This window comes from Balaenoptera physalus (assembly GCF_965194825.1).
Source record: "Balaenoptera physalus genome assembly, chromosome: 15".
Classification (NCBI taxonomy): Eukaryota; Metazoa; Chordata; class Mammalia; order Artiodactyla; family Balaenopteridae; genus Balaenoptera; species Balaenoptera physalus.
This window is the reverse complement of record NC_138894.1, coordinates 85,699,464-85,717,290: the sequence shown is the minus strand read 5'-3', so window position 1 is coordinate 85,717,290 and position 17,827 is coordinate 85,699,464. Positions and strand designations below refer to the sequence as shown.

Sequence of the window (17,827 nt, the reverse complement as noted above, 5' to 3'; positions counted from 1 at the left end):
AAAATTCAACTCTTCCCTAGATCTCCAGACTGCTGGCCTTCACTGCAAATGTCAGACATGTCCCTGAAATCACGTCAGTCAATTTCTTAAAATAAATTAATCTCTTTCTTTCTCTCCATATTATAAAACACATCCTGTTTGTCCTGTTTCTTTGGAGAACACTGACTGATATAATACTTATGTATGTTTCTGATAAGATAGGCATAGTTGGTATATATACTTATTTAGATGCCCAAAGCATCACCCTGCTAGCTTGGAAGCTCACCTTCACTTCTCGTAGCATCTAGTAACATCCACTTTCTGGTTTACATAAATGTTTTGGAACCATGGATTCCAAATCTGCCTACCTCATGTATCCTTCCTTGTGAAAAATTAACAGATAAAATAAAGGTTTGTTCTGCATTAGAGAAGTCTGGCAAGATTTTCCCTTGTCACTGATGTGGCAATGTGTTCAAGGAAAACAAGGTAGAGTTAGGAGGTCAGTGACAGCCATCTCTGTGGTCACACAACATTCAGTTCTCCGTCTCCAGCATTAAGCCATGTAAGGGGCACAGAAGGTCCTCAGTGAAATTATGTGGGTGAATGGAGTTGATGGCTTCAAGTTTTTCAGTAGTTGATCTCTCTTCTCTCATCACTTTCCTTCCTAATTTTTTCCTGCTTTTCATGTTCCTCCATCAACTTTCCTTTCTTCTCACCCCCCTTTCTCCACATTTACTCCACAAACCCTTCCAGGCTAATCTTCACTACCTAACATATGCACTTATACTTCCAAATATGATTTCCATTTTCACCTCTGGGATTGACACATCCACACTACTCTATATAAAATAGAGAACTAATAAGGACCTACTGTACAGCACAGAGAACTCTACTCAATACTCCATAAAAACCTATATGGGAAAAGAATCTAAAAAAGAGTGGATATATGTATATGTACACGCGCTGTACACCTGAAACTAACACAACACTGGAAACCAACTATACTCCAATAAAAGTTAAAAAAAAAAAAAAGGAAGTTCAGACTCCCTCAGGCACTGCCAACACCTAAATGGAGTAAATCCCTCCTTAGTGCTTCCAAGATATGTGAGGGTATCTCTGTATCAGTGATTATCACAGTGTGTTGCAAATATTGTTTACGTCTCCTGCCCCATGACTAGAGTGTGTTTTCCTGGAAAGTAGGATCCAATTCAATTTTATTTGATTTTATATGTCCAGGATTTAGCCTACACTAAATTTTACTTAACATATGTGAGATGGCTAATTAATCAGATGTAAGAATTTATTATATGCATATGTTCTGAGCTTTCTTTGGCAAACAAAAGATTTAATGATTATGTGTTCTAGGTGGAAAAGGATTGATACATTTAATGAAAATAATTCGCAGAGAGACATGACAAGACTGATTTAAAATGTAAAAGTACATAAAGAACAGACATGATTATAGCTATATATAAAGTTCACAAGTCACACCAAATCCATTCACATTGTACTGCATCAATATAGCTAGGCATTTGGATGACTACTAAGTCATGACACTATAAATTGCCTATTATGTAAAGGCCATTTTGAAGGATATCCCGGGCTTCCTAGGAGTAAATAACCTTCCCACTCCAGAAGGGAACATCTAGCATGGTATTAGTTGCTTTATGCACATGAACTAATGTATTCTCACAACAAGCCTAAGAGGTAGGTATAACGATCCTGTTGAAATCTGAGTTTCTGCCATGTTGAAAGGCTCACTTATGGTCTGACAGGTTATGGGTGGTAGAACTGGGCTCTGAACTGTTTTCTGTTTGACGTCAGAGATTGCAATGGCTGTTCTCCTCCGAGTCATCCTGAAGAAACACCAGGGCTGTGGTCACTTGAAACAGGCGTCAGCTCCGTGGGGACACGGATTATGCATTCCTTTCACTTCCCCTCCTTCACAGCATAGGGGCACAGTGCCCTGTGTTGGGAAGGGCTCAGAAAGCCTATCACCCACTTGCAGATGTGACAGATGCAAAGCCGTCTTCACTGTCGCTTCCTGCATGTTATGACTTGTATTGTTTATCTCCTATGATTGCTCAATTTTGATCCTGCACAATCCCTTTTTGAGAAAGCCTCTCATTGTGTGCAGGTGTTATCTGTGTATTTTTTCTGTTCATACTGTATTTGAGCCACATAAATCTAGAAATGGGAGTGGAAGATAAAGGGTGGAAACGCATTGCCAGCTGGCAGAACATGAGACCTTTTGTGTGTCCCAGAGCGAGAATGTTGAGTCAGTTCTAACTCCCTTACAAAACTGCCAGCCTTCATCAAAGAGCAGACTTTCCGGAAACAACTTACTTGGAATCTGACAGATTAATAACAACCCTCCCACAAGTGTCTCCTCACATCCTTTCACACTTACTAGTCTCTCGGCCTTCCCTGAGATGCTCAAGGGTCTGGTTCTCTCAGTTCATTCAGGTCTCTATTCACATGACACCTAATTAGAGAGGCCTTCGTTGACCAACCTTATTCAATAGACACCCTGGTCATTTTCTCACCCCTTGCCCAGCTTTCTGTTCCCTTATAGCACTGCCCAGCACCTGCCAACTCATATATTTATTTGCTTATTCATTTATTATCTGGCTCTTCCACTAGAATACAATCTTCCTAACAGCAGAGAATGTGCTTGTTTCTATCATTGTTGTATCCTCAATGCTTAGAAGAGTGCTAGTATTTGGTAGGTATTCAATAAATATTTTTAAGAGTAAAATAATGAATGATCATCAATTATGGTAACCCTAAAGGCAAGTATCTGATGCTCTGTATCCTCCTCCACCATTCACATGCGCGCCCGTGCACGCGCACACACGCACACACACACACATACACACATTGTTATCATCATTATGAACCTGCAGGATAGCATAGAATAGCTTGTTCTTTCATCTTAGACTGGTCGTTTGCGCCATGGAAAAGGCCCTAAACAACATGTTTTAGGAAAAGATAGATAAAGGAGCTATGTTGTTTTCATTTTCTTTGAATAATACATATATTTTAAATTCCTGAGGGTGCGTCTAGTTCTCAGCAGCACAGGTCCAAACAAAGTTGTATTGGCAGCAACAAACATCAAAATCTCCCTGCTGCTGGAAGTCCGGTTGAATTCACCATCCCTTCATTGCTTGCTAATGATTGGAAGAGAAAATTCTATCTCATGTTTTGACTTACCAGTTGTTAGGTGGTCAGGGGCTATTTTGAGTGGCAGCCTTCCAGTGCTGGAGAAATCGTAAAACTCACACCAACAAACCAACCAACAAGTCGGAGGTATCAGGGTCAGGAACTGTAGATGTAGATCCCTCTCACCAGCGGAGCGCCATCTTGTGATTCCCTTTCCCACCTGTTCTCTGTAAGCCGATTGCCAGCTCTAACATCTGCGTGGCGAATGAAGAAATAGGGACCATCAGGGAAACCTGTTAAGTTTACCTAACCTGCAACTGAGTCTTTCATTTACCCATACTGATATAAGATTCCTGTTGGAACTTTTTGTCCTTTTGTTTTTTAAAAAGCAGGTGGTTGAAATTCGTATTTTAGCCTTTGGAAAACCTGCAAAGAGGACAGTAGACTCACACGGTCTGGAAAGGGGGTCCTCAGATTGATCAAATTCCAAGACTGGGTCATCTTCCTTTAGGTCCAGGGCTGACCTTTGGAGAGGAGACCTGAGATTTAGGCTCTGAAGCTGTGGTGGTGTCAGGAAGAGATGGGCTCTGTCTTAAGTTAACAAAGACACGATGATCTATTCTGGGTATTAATATATGTTTGTTTCCATAGATACCAGATTAGAAAGACTAATTATACAAATATCTTTTCCAAATGTATTCAAATTCTATCTCTGATTTGCTAAACCTCCTAGCATCTTATTCAATTTCTTTCTCGTTTCTCCTTCAACAGTATGCAAATGCTTTATTAAGCCTGTAATAGAGATTATATGAATAGAAATTGAATTTTATTTATTGTGAAGATATGCATCTGCTATTCTTCTGGGTGGTAAGCAGTTGTGAACATACGGACTCCTCATGCTAACAATGTATATGCCTCAGAAAACTAGTTTGTTCTAGTAACAAACACATATATACATATTTAGACATGGTTAGATCTCAACTTGTTTCTCAATATCTATTCGTTGACCATAATGTATAAATAGGAACTGATTTTTTTTTTAAAGTAGAATTATATCTCTACTTTCATCCCAGTACATGCTTTCTGAAGGATGAAATATATATACTTCTAGTGATCTGTACTTATGTTTTTATTTTTCTTCACTTAATACTTTAGAGTGTGACACTAAACCTCACCAAAAAACAAGCAAGCAAACAAACAAACAGAAAAAACACCTTACCCCAGGTGGCCAGACCCCTGGAGCCAACTTATTTCTTACACCATCCTAAGGCCAAAATAGAAGGGGATGCAATGTTGATTCTTTCTAGATTCTCCTTTGAAGATGGAGGTCCACCAGCAACAGCCCTGGCAACTACCTGGATATTTCGAAGTTGAACAGGTTCACCAGTGTGAACATCAAGTGAGGTTGTATATTTGAGATAACTCTGGGATGAGACTTTCATGCTCTATTATTTCAATGCATTATTATTATGCATAATAATAGGTCCCTGAATGTAAAGAAGGCATTTTCCTTTTCAAATTGCGTCCTCACATATTATCTTATTCTGATCTTCAAAGGTACAAACACATAATTATCCAGTTTCTATAGATATAAGGTATCGAAAAATTACATAAAAGAAACTTGCGTGGATCCACAGAGCTACTTACATATGGACAATTTTCAGTTCTAGAACCCAGGTCTCCAGATTCCCAATTCTATGCTAAGTGTTCATAAATACCCCTTTATCTGTGCTTCATAAAAGACCAAGTATTGTGGTTACAACTATAATACTCTATAATTTTTTACAATAAGTCATACATTCATGTACTTCTCAAATATCTCTAAATTTTAAAAGGGCAAATATATTGTAAATGAAGTAAAGCATATGTATGTGTAGAAATACACAACACACACATTCACCACACCTTTCCCCTCTTCAATTTTTTTCCTCTTTTTACTTCCTTTATTCATCTAATTTCGAAGCTGAGTCCTCTCTGAGTCAATTAGAAATCGAGTGAATGCTACCTCAAAGTGCTCTTTTTGTGGGGTAATAACAAAATGTTATTAAAATTTCTATAATTTAAAGCCTGGAATTTTAGTTATTTTGCCACTATTAAAGTTAACACAGTGCATTTCTCGATCATTTAAAGATGGAACACACACCAAATTAATAAGAGGTCAGAAAATTTTAACAACTGTTTAACAATCAGTCAAGCACTCTGAAATTATTTCTCTCTTAGTAATTATGATTCAGTATCTGTATAAAGCAGCTGCATGCCAATTCTCAAAGCTGACAATCAACTAGTAAATTGGTGTTTTGGGGGGTAATACTTTAAAAAATGTAAGAAAAAAAAGAACTAGCAAAGGGGACCCTCTTCATAAGATTGTTACCTGACAGGACTTGTAAAGGAATTCCTCAAGGTCGAAAACTGTTTCATGAACCATCACTTCTGATATTCAATTAACTCCTTTATAGGATTAATATCCTGGGTAGGAATGGCATTTATTAGAATCATGAATATACTTGTACTCAGAACACTGGAGTCTATGTCACTTTCTTTATTGACCAAATATTACCTTGTTTCTTAAGTTTCCCATTTCTAAAACTGCATCCAGTGATAATAAGTGACTTCTAAGCATCTGGAAAATGTGAAATATTTGTTTCCAGCACAATAAAAACCTTATTATTATTGATAGTACTATCCATGCTGTATTATTGTTCATATACCTCCTACTTTTACCCAGTATATACTTTACAACTTTACCCAGAATCTTTTTTTTTTCCTCCCCAAACACTATTCTTCCACCATAAGTAATATTGAAGCTCATCTAAAAGATTGCCAGGTAGTTCTTTCTATAAGTAATCTGGATATTCTTTTTTTTTTTTCTAAACATCTTTATTGGAGTATAATTGCTTTACAATGGTGTGTTAGTTTCTGCTTTATAAAAAAGTGAATCAGTTATACATATGCATATGTCCCCATATCTCTTCCCTCTTGCGTCTCCCTCACTCCCACCCTCCATTTCCCACCCCTCTAGGTGGTCACAAAGCACCAAGCTGATCTCCCTGTGCTATGCGGCTGCTTCCCACTAGCTATCTATTTTACGATTGGTAGTGTATATATGTCGATGCCACTCTCTCACTTTGTCCCAGCTGACCCTTCCCCCTCCCCGTATCCTCAAGTCCATTCTCTAGTAGGTCTGTGTCTTTATTCCTGTCTTGCCCCTAGGTTCTTCATGACCTTTTTTTTTTTTTAAGATTCCACATATATGTGTTAGTATATGGTATTTGTTTTTTCTCTTTCTGACTTACTTCACTCTGTATGACAGACTCTAGGTCCATCCACCTCACTACAAATAACTCAATATCGTTTCTTTTTATGGCTGAGTAATGTTCCATTGTATATATGTGCCACATCTTCTTTAGCCATTCATCTGTGGATGGACACTTAGGTTGCTTCCATGTCCTGGCTATTGTAAATAGAGCTGCAATGTACATTTTGGTACATGACTCTTTTTGAATTATGGTTTTCTTAGGGTATATGCCCAGTACTGGGATTGCTGGGTCATAAGCTAGTTCTTTTTTAAATTTTATATGGAACCTCCATACTGTTCTCCATAGTGGCTGTATCAATTTACATTCCCACCAACAGTGCAAGAGGGTTCCCTTTTCTCCACACCCTCTCCAGCATTTATCATTTGTAGACTTTTTGATGATGGCCATTCTGACTGGTGTGAGATGATATCTCAATGTAGTTTTGATTTGCATTTCTCTAATGATTAATGATGTTGAGGATTCTTTCATGTGTTTGTTGGCAATCTGTATATCTTCTTTGGAGAAATGTCTATTTAGGTCTTCTGCCCATTTTTTGATTGGGTTGTTTGTTTTTTTGATATTGAGCTGAAAGAGCTGCTTGTAAATCTTGGAGATTAATCCTTTGTCAGCTGCTTCATTTGCAAATATTTTCTCCCATTCTAAAGGTTGTCTTTTGGTCTTGTTTATGGTTTCCTTTGCTGTGCAAAAGCTTTTCAGTTTCATTAGGTCCCATTTTTAAATTTTTGTTTTTATTTCCATTTCTCTAGGAGGTGGTCAAAAAGGATCTTGCTGTGATTTATGTCATAGAGTGTTCTGCCTATGTTTTCCTCTAAGAGTTTGATACTGTCTGGCCTTACATTTAGGTCTTTAATCCATTTTGAGTTTATTTTTGTGTATGGTGTTAGGGAGTGTTCTAATTTCATTCTTTTACATATAGCTGTCCAGTTTTCCCAGCACCACTTATTGAAGAGACTGTCTTTTCTCCACTGTATATTCTTTCCTCCTTTATAAAAGATAAGGTGACCATATGTGCATGGGTTTGTCTCTGGGCTTTCTATCCTGTTCCATTGATCTATATTTCTGTTTTTGTGCCAGTACCATACTGTCTTGATTACTGTAGCTTTGTAGTATAGTCTGAAGTCAGGGAGCCTGATTCCTCTAGCTCCGTTTTTCCTTCTCAACATTGCTTTGGCTATTCGGAGTCTTTTGTGTTTCCATACAGATTGTGAAACTTTTTGTTCTAGTTCTGTGAAAAATGACAGCGGTAGTTTCATAGGGATTGCATTGAATCTATAGATTGCTTTGGGTAGTAGAGTCATTTTCACAATGTTGATTCTTCCAATCCAAAAACATGGTATATCTCTCCATCTATTTGTATCATCTTTAATGTCTTTCATCAGTGTCTTATAATTTTCTGCATACAGGTCTTTTGTCTCCTTAGGTAGGTTTATTCCTAGATATTTTATTATTTTTGTTGCAGTGGTAAATAGGAGTGTTTTCTTAATTTCACTTTCAGATTTTTCATCATTAGTGTATAGGAATGCAAGAGATTTCTGTGCATTAATTTTGTATCCTGCTACTTTACCAAATTCATTGATTAGCTCTAGCAGTTTTCTGGTAGCATCTTTAGGATTCTCTATGAATAGTATCATGTCATCTGCAAATAGTGACAGCTTTACTTCTTCTTTTCCTATTTGGATTCTTTTTATTTCTTTTTCTTCTCTGATTGCTATGGCTAAAGCTTCCAAAACTATGTTGAATAATAGTGGTGAGAGTGGGCAACCTTGTCTTGTTCCTGATCTTACTGGAATCGGTTTCAGTTTTTCACCATTGAGGATGATGTTGGCTGGGGTTTTGTCATATATGGCCTTTATTATGTTGAGGAAAATTCCCTCTATGCCTACTTTCTGGAGAATTTTTACCATAAATGGGTATTGAATTTTGTCGAACACTTTCTCTGCATCTATTGAGATGATCATATGGTTTTTCTCCTTCAATTTGTTAATATGGTGTGTCACATTGATTGATTTGCGTATATTGAAGAATGCTTGCATTCCTGGTATAAACCCCACTTGATCATGGTGTATGATCCTTTTAATATGTTGTTGGATTCTGTTTGCTAGTATTTCGTTAAGGATTTTTGCATCTATGTTCATCAGTGATATTGGCCTGTAGTTTTCTTTCTTTGGGACATCTTTGTCTGGTTTTGGCATCAGGGTGATGATGGCCTTGTAGAATGAGTTTGGGAGTGTTCCTCCCTCTGCTATATTTTGGAAGGGTTGGAGAAGGAAAGGTCTTAGCTCTTCCCTAAATGTTGGATAGAATTCACCTGTGAAGCCATCTGGTCCTGGGCTTTTGTTTGTTGGAAGATTTTTAATCACAGTCTCAATTTCAGTGCTTGTGATTGGTCTGTTCATATTTTCTATTTCTTCCTGGTTCAGTCTTGGAAGGTTGTGCATTTCTAAGAATTTGTCCATTTCTTCCAGGTTGTCCATTTTATTGGCATAGAGTTGCTTGCAGTAATCTCTCATGATCTTTTGTATTTCTGCAGTGTCAGTTGTTACTTCTCCTTTTTCATTTCTAATTCTATTGATTTGAGTCTTCTCCCTTTTTTTCTTGATGAGTCTGGATAATGGTTTATAAATTTTATCTTCTCAAAGAACAAGCTTTTTGTTTTATTGATGTTTGCTATCATTTCCTTCATTTATTTCTGATCTGATGTTTATGATTTCTTTCCTTCTGCTAACTTTGGGTTTTTTTTTTGTTCTTCTTTCTCTAATTGCTTTAGATGTAAGGTTAGGTTGTTTATTTGAGATGTTTCTTGTTTCTTGAGGTAGGATTGGATTGCTATAAACTTCCTTCTTTGAACTGCTTTTGATGCATCCCATAGGTTTTGGGTTGTCGTGTTTTAATTGTCATTTGTTTCTACGTATTTTTTGATTTCCTCTTTGATTTCTTCAGTGATCTCTTGGTTATTAAGTAGTGTATTGTTTAGCCTCCATGTGTTTGTATTTTTTACAGATGTTTTCCTGTAATTGATATCTAGTTTCATAGCGTTGTGGTCAGAAAAGATACTTGATACGATTTCCATTTTCTTAAATTTACCAAGGCTTGATTTGTGACCCAAGATATGATCTATCCTGGAGAATGTTCCATGAGCACTTGAGAAGAAAGTGTATTCTGTTGTTTTTGGATGGAATGTCCTATAAATATCAATTAAGTCCATCTTGTTTAATGTATCATTTAAAGCTTCTGTTTATTTTCATTTTGGATGATCTGTCCATTGGTGAAAGTGGGGTGTTAAAGTCCCCTACTATGATTGTGTTACTGTCGATTTCCCCTCTTATGGCTGTTAGTATTTGCCTTATGTATTGAGGTGCTCCTATGTTGGGTGCATAAATATTTACAATTGTTATATCTTTTTCTTGGATTGATTCCTTGATCATTACGTAGTGTCCTTCTTTGTCTCTTGTAATAGTCTTTGTTTTAAAGTCTATTTTGTCTGATATGAGAATTGCTACTCCAGCTTTCTTTTAATTTCCATTTGCATGGAATATCTTTTTCCATCCCCTCACTTTCAGTCTGTATGTGTCCCTAGGTCTGAGGTGGGTCTCCTGTAGACAGCATATATACGGGTCTTGTTTTTGTATCCATTCAGACAATCTATGTCTTTTGGTTGGAGCATTTAATCCATTTACGTTTAAGGTAATTATCGATATGTATGTTCCTATTACAATTTTCTTAATTGTTTTGGGTTTGTTGTTGTAGATCTTTTCCTTCTCTTGTGTTTCCTGACTAGAGGAGTTCCTTTAGCATTTGTTGTAAAGCTGGTTTGGTGGTGCTGAATTATCTTAGCTTTTGCTTGTCTGTAAAGGTTTTAATTTCTCTGTCAAATCTGAGTGAGATCCTTGCTGGGTAGAGTAATCTTGGTTGTAGGTTTTTTTCCTTCATCACTTTAAATATGTCCTGCCACTGCCTTCTGGCTTGCAGAGTTTCTGCTGAAAGATCAGCTGTTAACCTTATGGGGATTCCCTTGTGTATTATTTGTTGTTTTTCCCTTGCTGCTTTTAATATTTTGTCTTTGTATTTAATTTTTGATAGTTTGATTAATATGTGTCTTGGCATGTTTCTCCTTGGGTTTATCTTGTATGGGTCTCTCTGTGCTTCCTGGACTTGATTAACTATTTCCTTTCCCATATTAGGGAAATTTTCAACTATAATCTCTTCCAATATTTTCTCAGTCCCTTTCTTTTTCTCTTCTTCTTCTGGGACCCCTATAATTCGAATGTTGGTGCGTTTTATGTTGTCCCAGAGGTCTCTGAGACTGTCCTCAATTCTTTTCATTCTTTTTTCTTTATTGTGCTCTGCAGTAGTTATTTCCACTATTTTATCTTCCAGGTCACTTATCCGTTCTTCTGCCTCAGATATTCTGTTATCGATCCCTTCTAGAGAATTTTTAATTTCATTTATTGTGTTGTTCATCACTGTTTGTTTGTTTTCTAGTTCTTCTAGGTCCTTGTTAAACGTTTCTTGTATTTTCTCCATTATATTTCCAAGATTTTGGATGATCTTTATCATCATTATTGTGAATTCTTTTTCAGGTAGACTGCCTATTTCCTCATTTTTTAGGTCTGGTGGGTTTTTGCCTTGCTCCTTCATCTGCTGTGTGTTTCTCTGTCTTCTCATTTTGTTTAACTTACTGTGTTTGGGGTTTCCTTTTCACAGGCTGCACGTTGGTAGTTCCCGTTGTTTTTGGTGTTTGTCCCCAGTGGCTAAGGTTGGTTCAGTGGGTTGTGTAGGCTTCCTGGTGGAGGGGACTAGTGCCTGTGTTCTGGTGGATGAGGCTGGATCTTGTCTTTCTGGTGGGCACGTCCACGTCTGGTGGTGTGTTTGGTGTGTCTGTGGCCTTATTATGATTTTAGGCAGCTTCTCTGCTAATGGATGGGGTTGTGTTCCTGTCTTGCTAGTTGTTTGGCATTGGGTGTCCAGCACTATAGCTTGCTGGTCGTTGAGTGAAGCTGGGTCTTGGTGTTGAGATGGAGATCTCAGGGAGATTTCTGCCATTTGATATTATGTGGAGCTGGGAGGTCTCTTGTGGACCAGTGTTCTGAACTTGGCTCTCTCACCTCAGAGGCAGAGCCCTGACGCCTGGCTGGAGCACCAAGAGCCTGTTATCCTCACAGCTCAGAATAAAAGGGAGGAAAAAAAAGAAAGAAAGAAAGTAGAAGATAAAATAAAGTAAAATAAAATAAAATAAAGTTATTAAAATAAAAAATAAAAAATAATTATTAAAAAAAAATTTTTAAGTAATAAAAAAATTAAAAAAAGAAAGAAGAGAGCAACCAAACCAAAAAACAAATCCACCAATGATAACAAGTGCTAAAAACTATACTAAAACAAACAAACAATCAAAAAAAGGACAGACAGAATGGTAAAAGCAAAGCTATACAGGACAAATGGTGAAAGCAAAGCTCTACAGATAAAATCTCACACACAGAAGCATACACATACACACTCACAAAAAGAGGAAAAGGGGAAAAAATAATATATCTTGCTCCCAAAGTCCACCTCCTCAATTTGGGATAATTCATTGTCTATTCAGGTACTCCACAGATGCAGGGTACATCAAGTGATTGTGGAGCTTTAATCCGCTGCTTCTGAGGCTGCTGGGAGAGATTTCCCTTTCTCTTCTTTGTTCGCACAGCTCCCGGGGTTCAGCTTTGGATTTGGACCCGCCTCTGCATGTAGGTCGGCTGAGGGCATCTGTTCTTCGCTCACACAGGACGGGGTTAAAGGAACAGCTGCTTCAGGGGCTCTGGCTCACTCAGGAGGGGGGAGGGAGGGGTACGGATGCAGGGCGAGCCTGCGGCGGCGGAGGCCGGCGTGACGTTGCAGCAGCCTGAGGCACGCCGTGCGTTCTCCCGGGGAAGTTGTCCCCAGATCACGGGAGCCTGGTAGTGGCGGGGCTGCACCGGCTCCCGGGAGGGGCGGTGTGGAGAGTGACCTGTGCTTGCACACAGGCTTCTTGGTGGCGGCAGCAGCAGCCTTAGCGTCCCATGCCCGTCTCTGGGGTCTGCGCTGATAACCACGGCTCGCGCCCGTCTCTGGAGTTCATTTAGGCAGCACTCTGAATCCCCTCTCCTCGCGCACCAGGAAACAAAGAGGCAAGAAAAAGTCTCTTGCCTCTTCGGCAGCTGCAGACTTTTTCCCGGACTCCCTCCCGGCTAGCTGTGGCGCACTAACCCCTTCAGGCTGTGTTCACGCCGCCAACCCCAGTCCTCTCCCTGCGATCCGACCGAAGCCCAAGCCTCAGCCCCCAGCCCCGCCCACCCCGGCGGGTGAGCAGACAAGCCTCTCGGGCTGGTGAGTGCTGGTCAGCACCGAGCCTCTGTGCGGGAATCTCTCCGCTTTGCCCTCCGCACCCCTGTGGCTGCGCTCTCCTCCGTGGCTCTGAAGCTCCCCCCCTCTGCCACCCGCAGTCTCCACCCACGAAGGGGCTTCCTGGTGTGTGGAAACCTTTCCTCCTTCACGGCTCCCTCCCACTTGTGCAGGTCCCGTCCCTATTCTTTTGTCTCTGTTATTTCTTTTTTCTTTTGCCCTACCCAGGTACGTGGAGAGTTTCTTGCCTTTTGGGCGGTCTGAGGTCTTCTGCCAGCGTTCAGTGGGTGTTCTGTAGGAGCAGTTCCACGTGTAGGTGTATTTCTGACGTATTTGTGGAGAGGAAGGTGATCTCCACGTCTTACTCTTCCGCCATCTTGAAACTCCAGTGCCCAGAATCATTTTAACTTTAGTTTTGGCTTAACAATTCATGGTTTACATGAATACTATGGGGGTGTGGTACAAGTAAAGCCAAGAATGCTAAAAGATATGTATATAGCTATATAGCTAAATATAGATATCTATATAGCTATATAGATAAATATAGCATCAAAGTGATGGAGTGGGACTGTTAAATCATCAAAATGAGAAAAAATCTAATGTTCTCTCAAATGGGGAGCCACAATCCCTTAGGTCTTGCTCAGTGATAACATATGACACGGTTGTTACCCTCAGTGCATAGGTGGAGAAGAACATGATCAGCAAGCTAGTTGCTGGAACTTAGGATGAGGGGCAGTGCTGTATAATGGTTAAGGCCGCAAACCAAAGAGCCAGATGGCAGGTTTGAATCCCAACTTTGCTGCTTGCCAGCTGTGAGACATTGGGGAATTAATTTAAACAGCTTGTCTCAGATCCCTCATCTGTAAAATAGGAATAATGCTAATACTTCCTTCAGAGTTATTGGATAGACTGAATAAGTTCCAGCATGGAAAGGTCCATCTCTCTACACCATGGGTGGTGTATGAAAGAAGGTTATTTTTATCCAAGAGACAAACGATCAGAAAACATATGGGTTTTGTCTTTTATATTTAAAAAGAAATGGGAAAACATTAAGAGAACTGGGAACACATTATAAACCACAGTTCCTATGGGCTGTCCTGGAATCTCTCCACATTCAGCACCCTTTTGTCTCTTTTCTCCCTCTCTGAAGCCATAAAAGAGCTCTGATTAGAAGGTAAAGCTGAGATTCTGAGCAAAGTTAACTTCTTTATGAAGCAAAATAAAATTAACTCAAACAAACTGAAGTCATTTTCTTGTATTTTAATGTATGGGAAGTGGAACTCTGATTATGGAGGATATAAGAACCCCACCACACTCCTGTTCACGCAGATGTGTATGCGAGCACAGAGACACACATCTCACACACTTCATCATGACCCACACTCTTAGAAGCTCTCTGTATTCCTATCACTTGATATTGAAATGTGTTCTCACATAAATACCTTTCTCAGGTAGTCCCCCATCTAGAACATCTGATTTCTCTAAGCAGCTAAATTCTTCATAGCAGGTCCCTACTCTTTCTCTCTCTCTTTCTCTCAAGATCCTGCTAATTGACTTACGCTCATTTATAAACACTCAGACTATGATGTTAATGGTCTCTAATGGCTCTTAATGGTCAGTTGATAAACTGATTGAGAAAATACACACCACCCATATTCCAAACAAGATCTGTTATTTGCCTCCTTGTTGCCTACTTGTCACTTTTACCTTTCTCTTCCTTGCAGATCTCAAAAAGGCTAAACTGTCATAGCAAGGCACTGAGCATCTAACCTTCCCAATGAGATGGTATTGGGAAGGGCCTTTGAATAACCAAAAGAAATTCATCAGTGGAGATCTGAGGGCAGGGTCCTAGATGGAGAAAGGAGCATAAATAAAGACAAAGTGACTTTATAAAAAGCCGTATGTATATTTTTCCCCAAGGCCCGGTGCCCTGTGTAGAATCTGGCACAGCATATAGACTTATCACTTGGTGTTGCAGCCAGGGAGCAAGGGAGGGAGGAAGAGTGGAATAGGGGCGGAAATTGGTTTAGTCCTCTGTTAACAGAGTGTATTGGGAAGCACCAGAAGACTTTGCAACAAAGTGTCCTATTGTTTCTTCTGCAACCGAAGATACGATTATTTGGAGTATAGAAGGGCAAACAAGGTTTTATTAAGAAAGCAGTTGCCTTAGTCGACTCAAACTGAGGAAGTTGGGCAGGAAGCACCAGCTTATAAATTGGGTTTCTGTTTCTCATTTTGAGCTTTTTAGAAAAGAAACAATGATTACTTGTTTGTTTGTTTACTTGTTTTCCTGGACTGCAAGCATTCCAATAGAGCTTTACCATTGCCCTGGTGTCTCCCTTCCCAGTGAGGTGACTTCCTGCCAGAACTCGAGCTCCCCTGAGTCCATTCTGGAGGCTTGAGGAAGTTCCCGGGTTAGAGAGAAGGGAGGGCTCTTCATTATAACAAGTCCGCCTGAGCTCAGTCGTTTTTCACCTTGGAGTCTAGGGTGAAGCTCCAGCGTACAGGATTGGAAGGGTGAAGACTCAAGCCTCCCAGACTCCCGTCACTTACCACTCCACTGCCCTAGGCCAAGGCGTAGCTCTTTGAGCCTTGGTCCCCTTGCCTACACTAGGGGCTAACCATCTACATGATTTGCCCTGTGGGCTTGCGATGAGGTCATGCACGTGCTTAGACTTTGTAAGCCCCAGAGAAAACATAATAAAGAAATACAAAGAAGGGATTTCCAGAGATGGAGAGAGAGAGAGAGTGTGTGTGTGTGTAAATAACGCATCTCACCTCGGGGGCTTATACCTCTGCACAGCAACATGCCACTGAGGACCCACTACTGTTAATGGGACGTTTGAGCAGACTTGCTTGACATCTTAGCCTTCCAAATGCAGTGAAAGCACCAAGTCTTAACCAGTGGACCGACAGGGAATTCCCCTTCTCTTTGTTTTCTTATTCAACTGACATTCTGAAAGATCTCCTTGACTTTCTTTTCTTTCTTTCCTTTTTTAAAATATTTATTTACTTATTTATTTGTTTGTGTCGGGGCTTGGTTGTAGCAGGCGGTCTCCTTAGTGGTGGCATGCGAACTCTTAGTTATGGCATGCTTGTGGGATCTAGTTCCCCAACCAGGGATCAAAGCTGGGGCCCCTGCATTGGGAGCACAGAGTCTTACCCACTGGACCACCAGGGAAGTCCCGGGATGTTATTTTTTTAACTCCCATAAAACCCAGCAAATATTATTTCGTTCTAATTTAATATTTAAACTTTACAAAGTTAATACATGCCAACAATTTCTTCATCTATTGGAGGGGGGTAATAAAATGACCTTATACACTATTATGGGATAAATTATGAAAATCTATATCATACATTCGCAACAGGAGTGGTACTACCCTTCTTCAGCACCACTGCTGGTGAATTTCGCCCATCAGTTGGGCTGCCAGAGGGGAACTGGTCACCGCAGCAGTGCTCCAACTGAGAGGGAATGCCCCAGGAAGGAAGGTGTAGAGTTCTGGGCAAGAGGTTCTTCCAGAGGTGATTCAGAGAATGTCCCATAATTACAAACCAAGTCCAGACCCTTCTCAAGAGGCAGGAGTTGGTCTAATCTGAGGAAGTGGGAGCTTCAACAGCGTGGTAAAAAGGTAAGAGGCAGGGAGGAATCAGAGAACAGTGGAGCAAGGTAACATTCAAGAGAGTTGTCCAAATGTCAAAGGGGAAACTTGAAGTAGAATAACAACTGCCATTGGTGGAGAACATGTGGTAAGCACATACATCATCTAACCCAATCCTGCTGACTAGGAGCTCTTGACTCTTTGCCATCTCCATGAGAAGAACATGCCCAGGCTAGCAGGTGTTCCCAGATCAGCTGAGCCCCAGCTGAGCCCCAGCTGAGCCATGAACTCCTGAGGAAAAAAATTAATGAATGTTTTGCCAAGCCATTAAGTTGTGGGATGCTTTCTTGTGCAGCAAGAGCTAACTGACGTAGAGTTTGTAAGTAATCAAAGTAACTAGTCCAAAGTAATAGAGCTAGTAAGTAGCAGAGCTGGGATTCACACCCAGATATTATCACTTCAAAGCCAGCTCTTCTAAACTCTGTACCAGGATGCTAGACTAGATAGTACAAAGCGCAAAATTTGCCCTTGAAGATCCACTGAGACACAGGACAGAGTTCTCACATGGACTCCAGAGATCCAGAGAAACCAAAACTTGGATCCCCCAGAGACTAACACTGTAAGCTTGATAAGCACAGAAACATATCTGCTTTGTTCATTGTTTTATCCTCAGCACCTAGCACAGTGCCTGAACAGAGTAAGTTCCCATTGACTATTTCTTGAATGAATGATGTCATTCATTATATAATTTCAATTTACTTTGGCTATTCAATGAACATTAGAAAGTCCATTAAATATAGGTATAACTTAACATTTAATGAGAATTGCAAATATTATCAGATTACTAAGTGCTAAGAAAATTTTCAAGAATCCTCCAGAAAAATTTAATGGTTTGTAAAATCAGGTCCCCACTTTGGTGAAGTCCCTGGAAATGAAATCACTCTTTCCCAGTGGACTGCACTATAAATGCAAAGCTCATTGCTTGGATTAATTTAAGGTTGGGCTGCATGAAGATGCTGGTGGGTTATGTTGGACTTCTCTGGAACAGATGGAAGGGTTGCTTCAAACAGTGTTTTCTTTTCCAATCTTTCATCAAACATTTTCTTATCCTTATTTTTATGCTAAGTTCTAATTAGCATTGTATCTTTGATTTCAATTTTCATAAGAGACAGAGAAAGGCCTAAACAAAGATTAAGTAAAATTATGGTTTGTTTTTACATCTTGTGTTTCTTTGTTATGTGCTCCCTCCCTCAACATCCCTGGCAAGTTCTAAGAGTAAAAACAACTTGACTATATAATGGGTTTTGCTACTAAGTCAGTGTTTGATCTTAGGCCAGTTATTCAACATACCTGGGCCTCAATTTGCTAATTTCCTCATCTGGATGATAAAAGTATTTTACAGAATTAAAT

The 17,827-nt window shown here is 39.8% G+C and overlaps 1 protein-coding gene across 1 annotated transcript in view; it reads right to left on the bottom strand.

Moving 5' to 3' along the window:
* Positions 1-17,827, bottom strand: part of LOC309643622 (uncharacterized protein) — a 462,372-nt gene that overhangs the window by 84,454 nt on the left and 360,091 nt on the right. The window contains exon 7 of the mRNA XM_082426456.1: positions 3,193-3,395. Coding sequence (XP_082282582.1) covers positions 3,298-3,395 — 98 coding nt within the window. The 3' untranslated portion in view covers positions 3,193-3,297. The remainder of the gene's footprint in view (positions 1-3,192; positions 3,396-17,827) is intronic.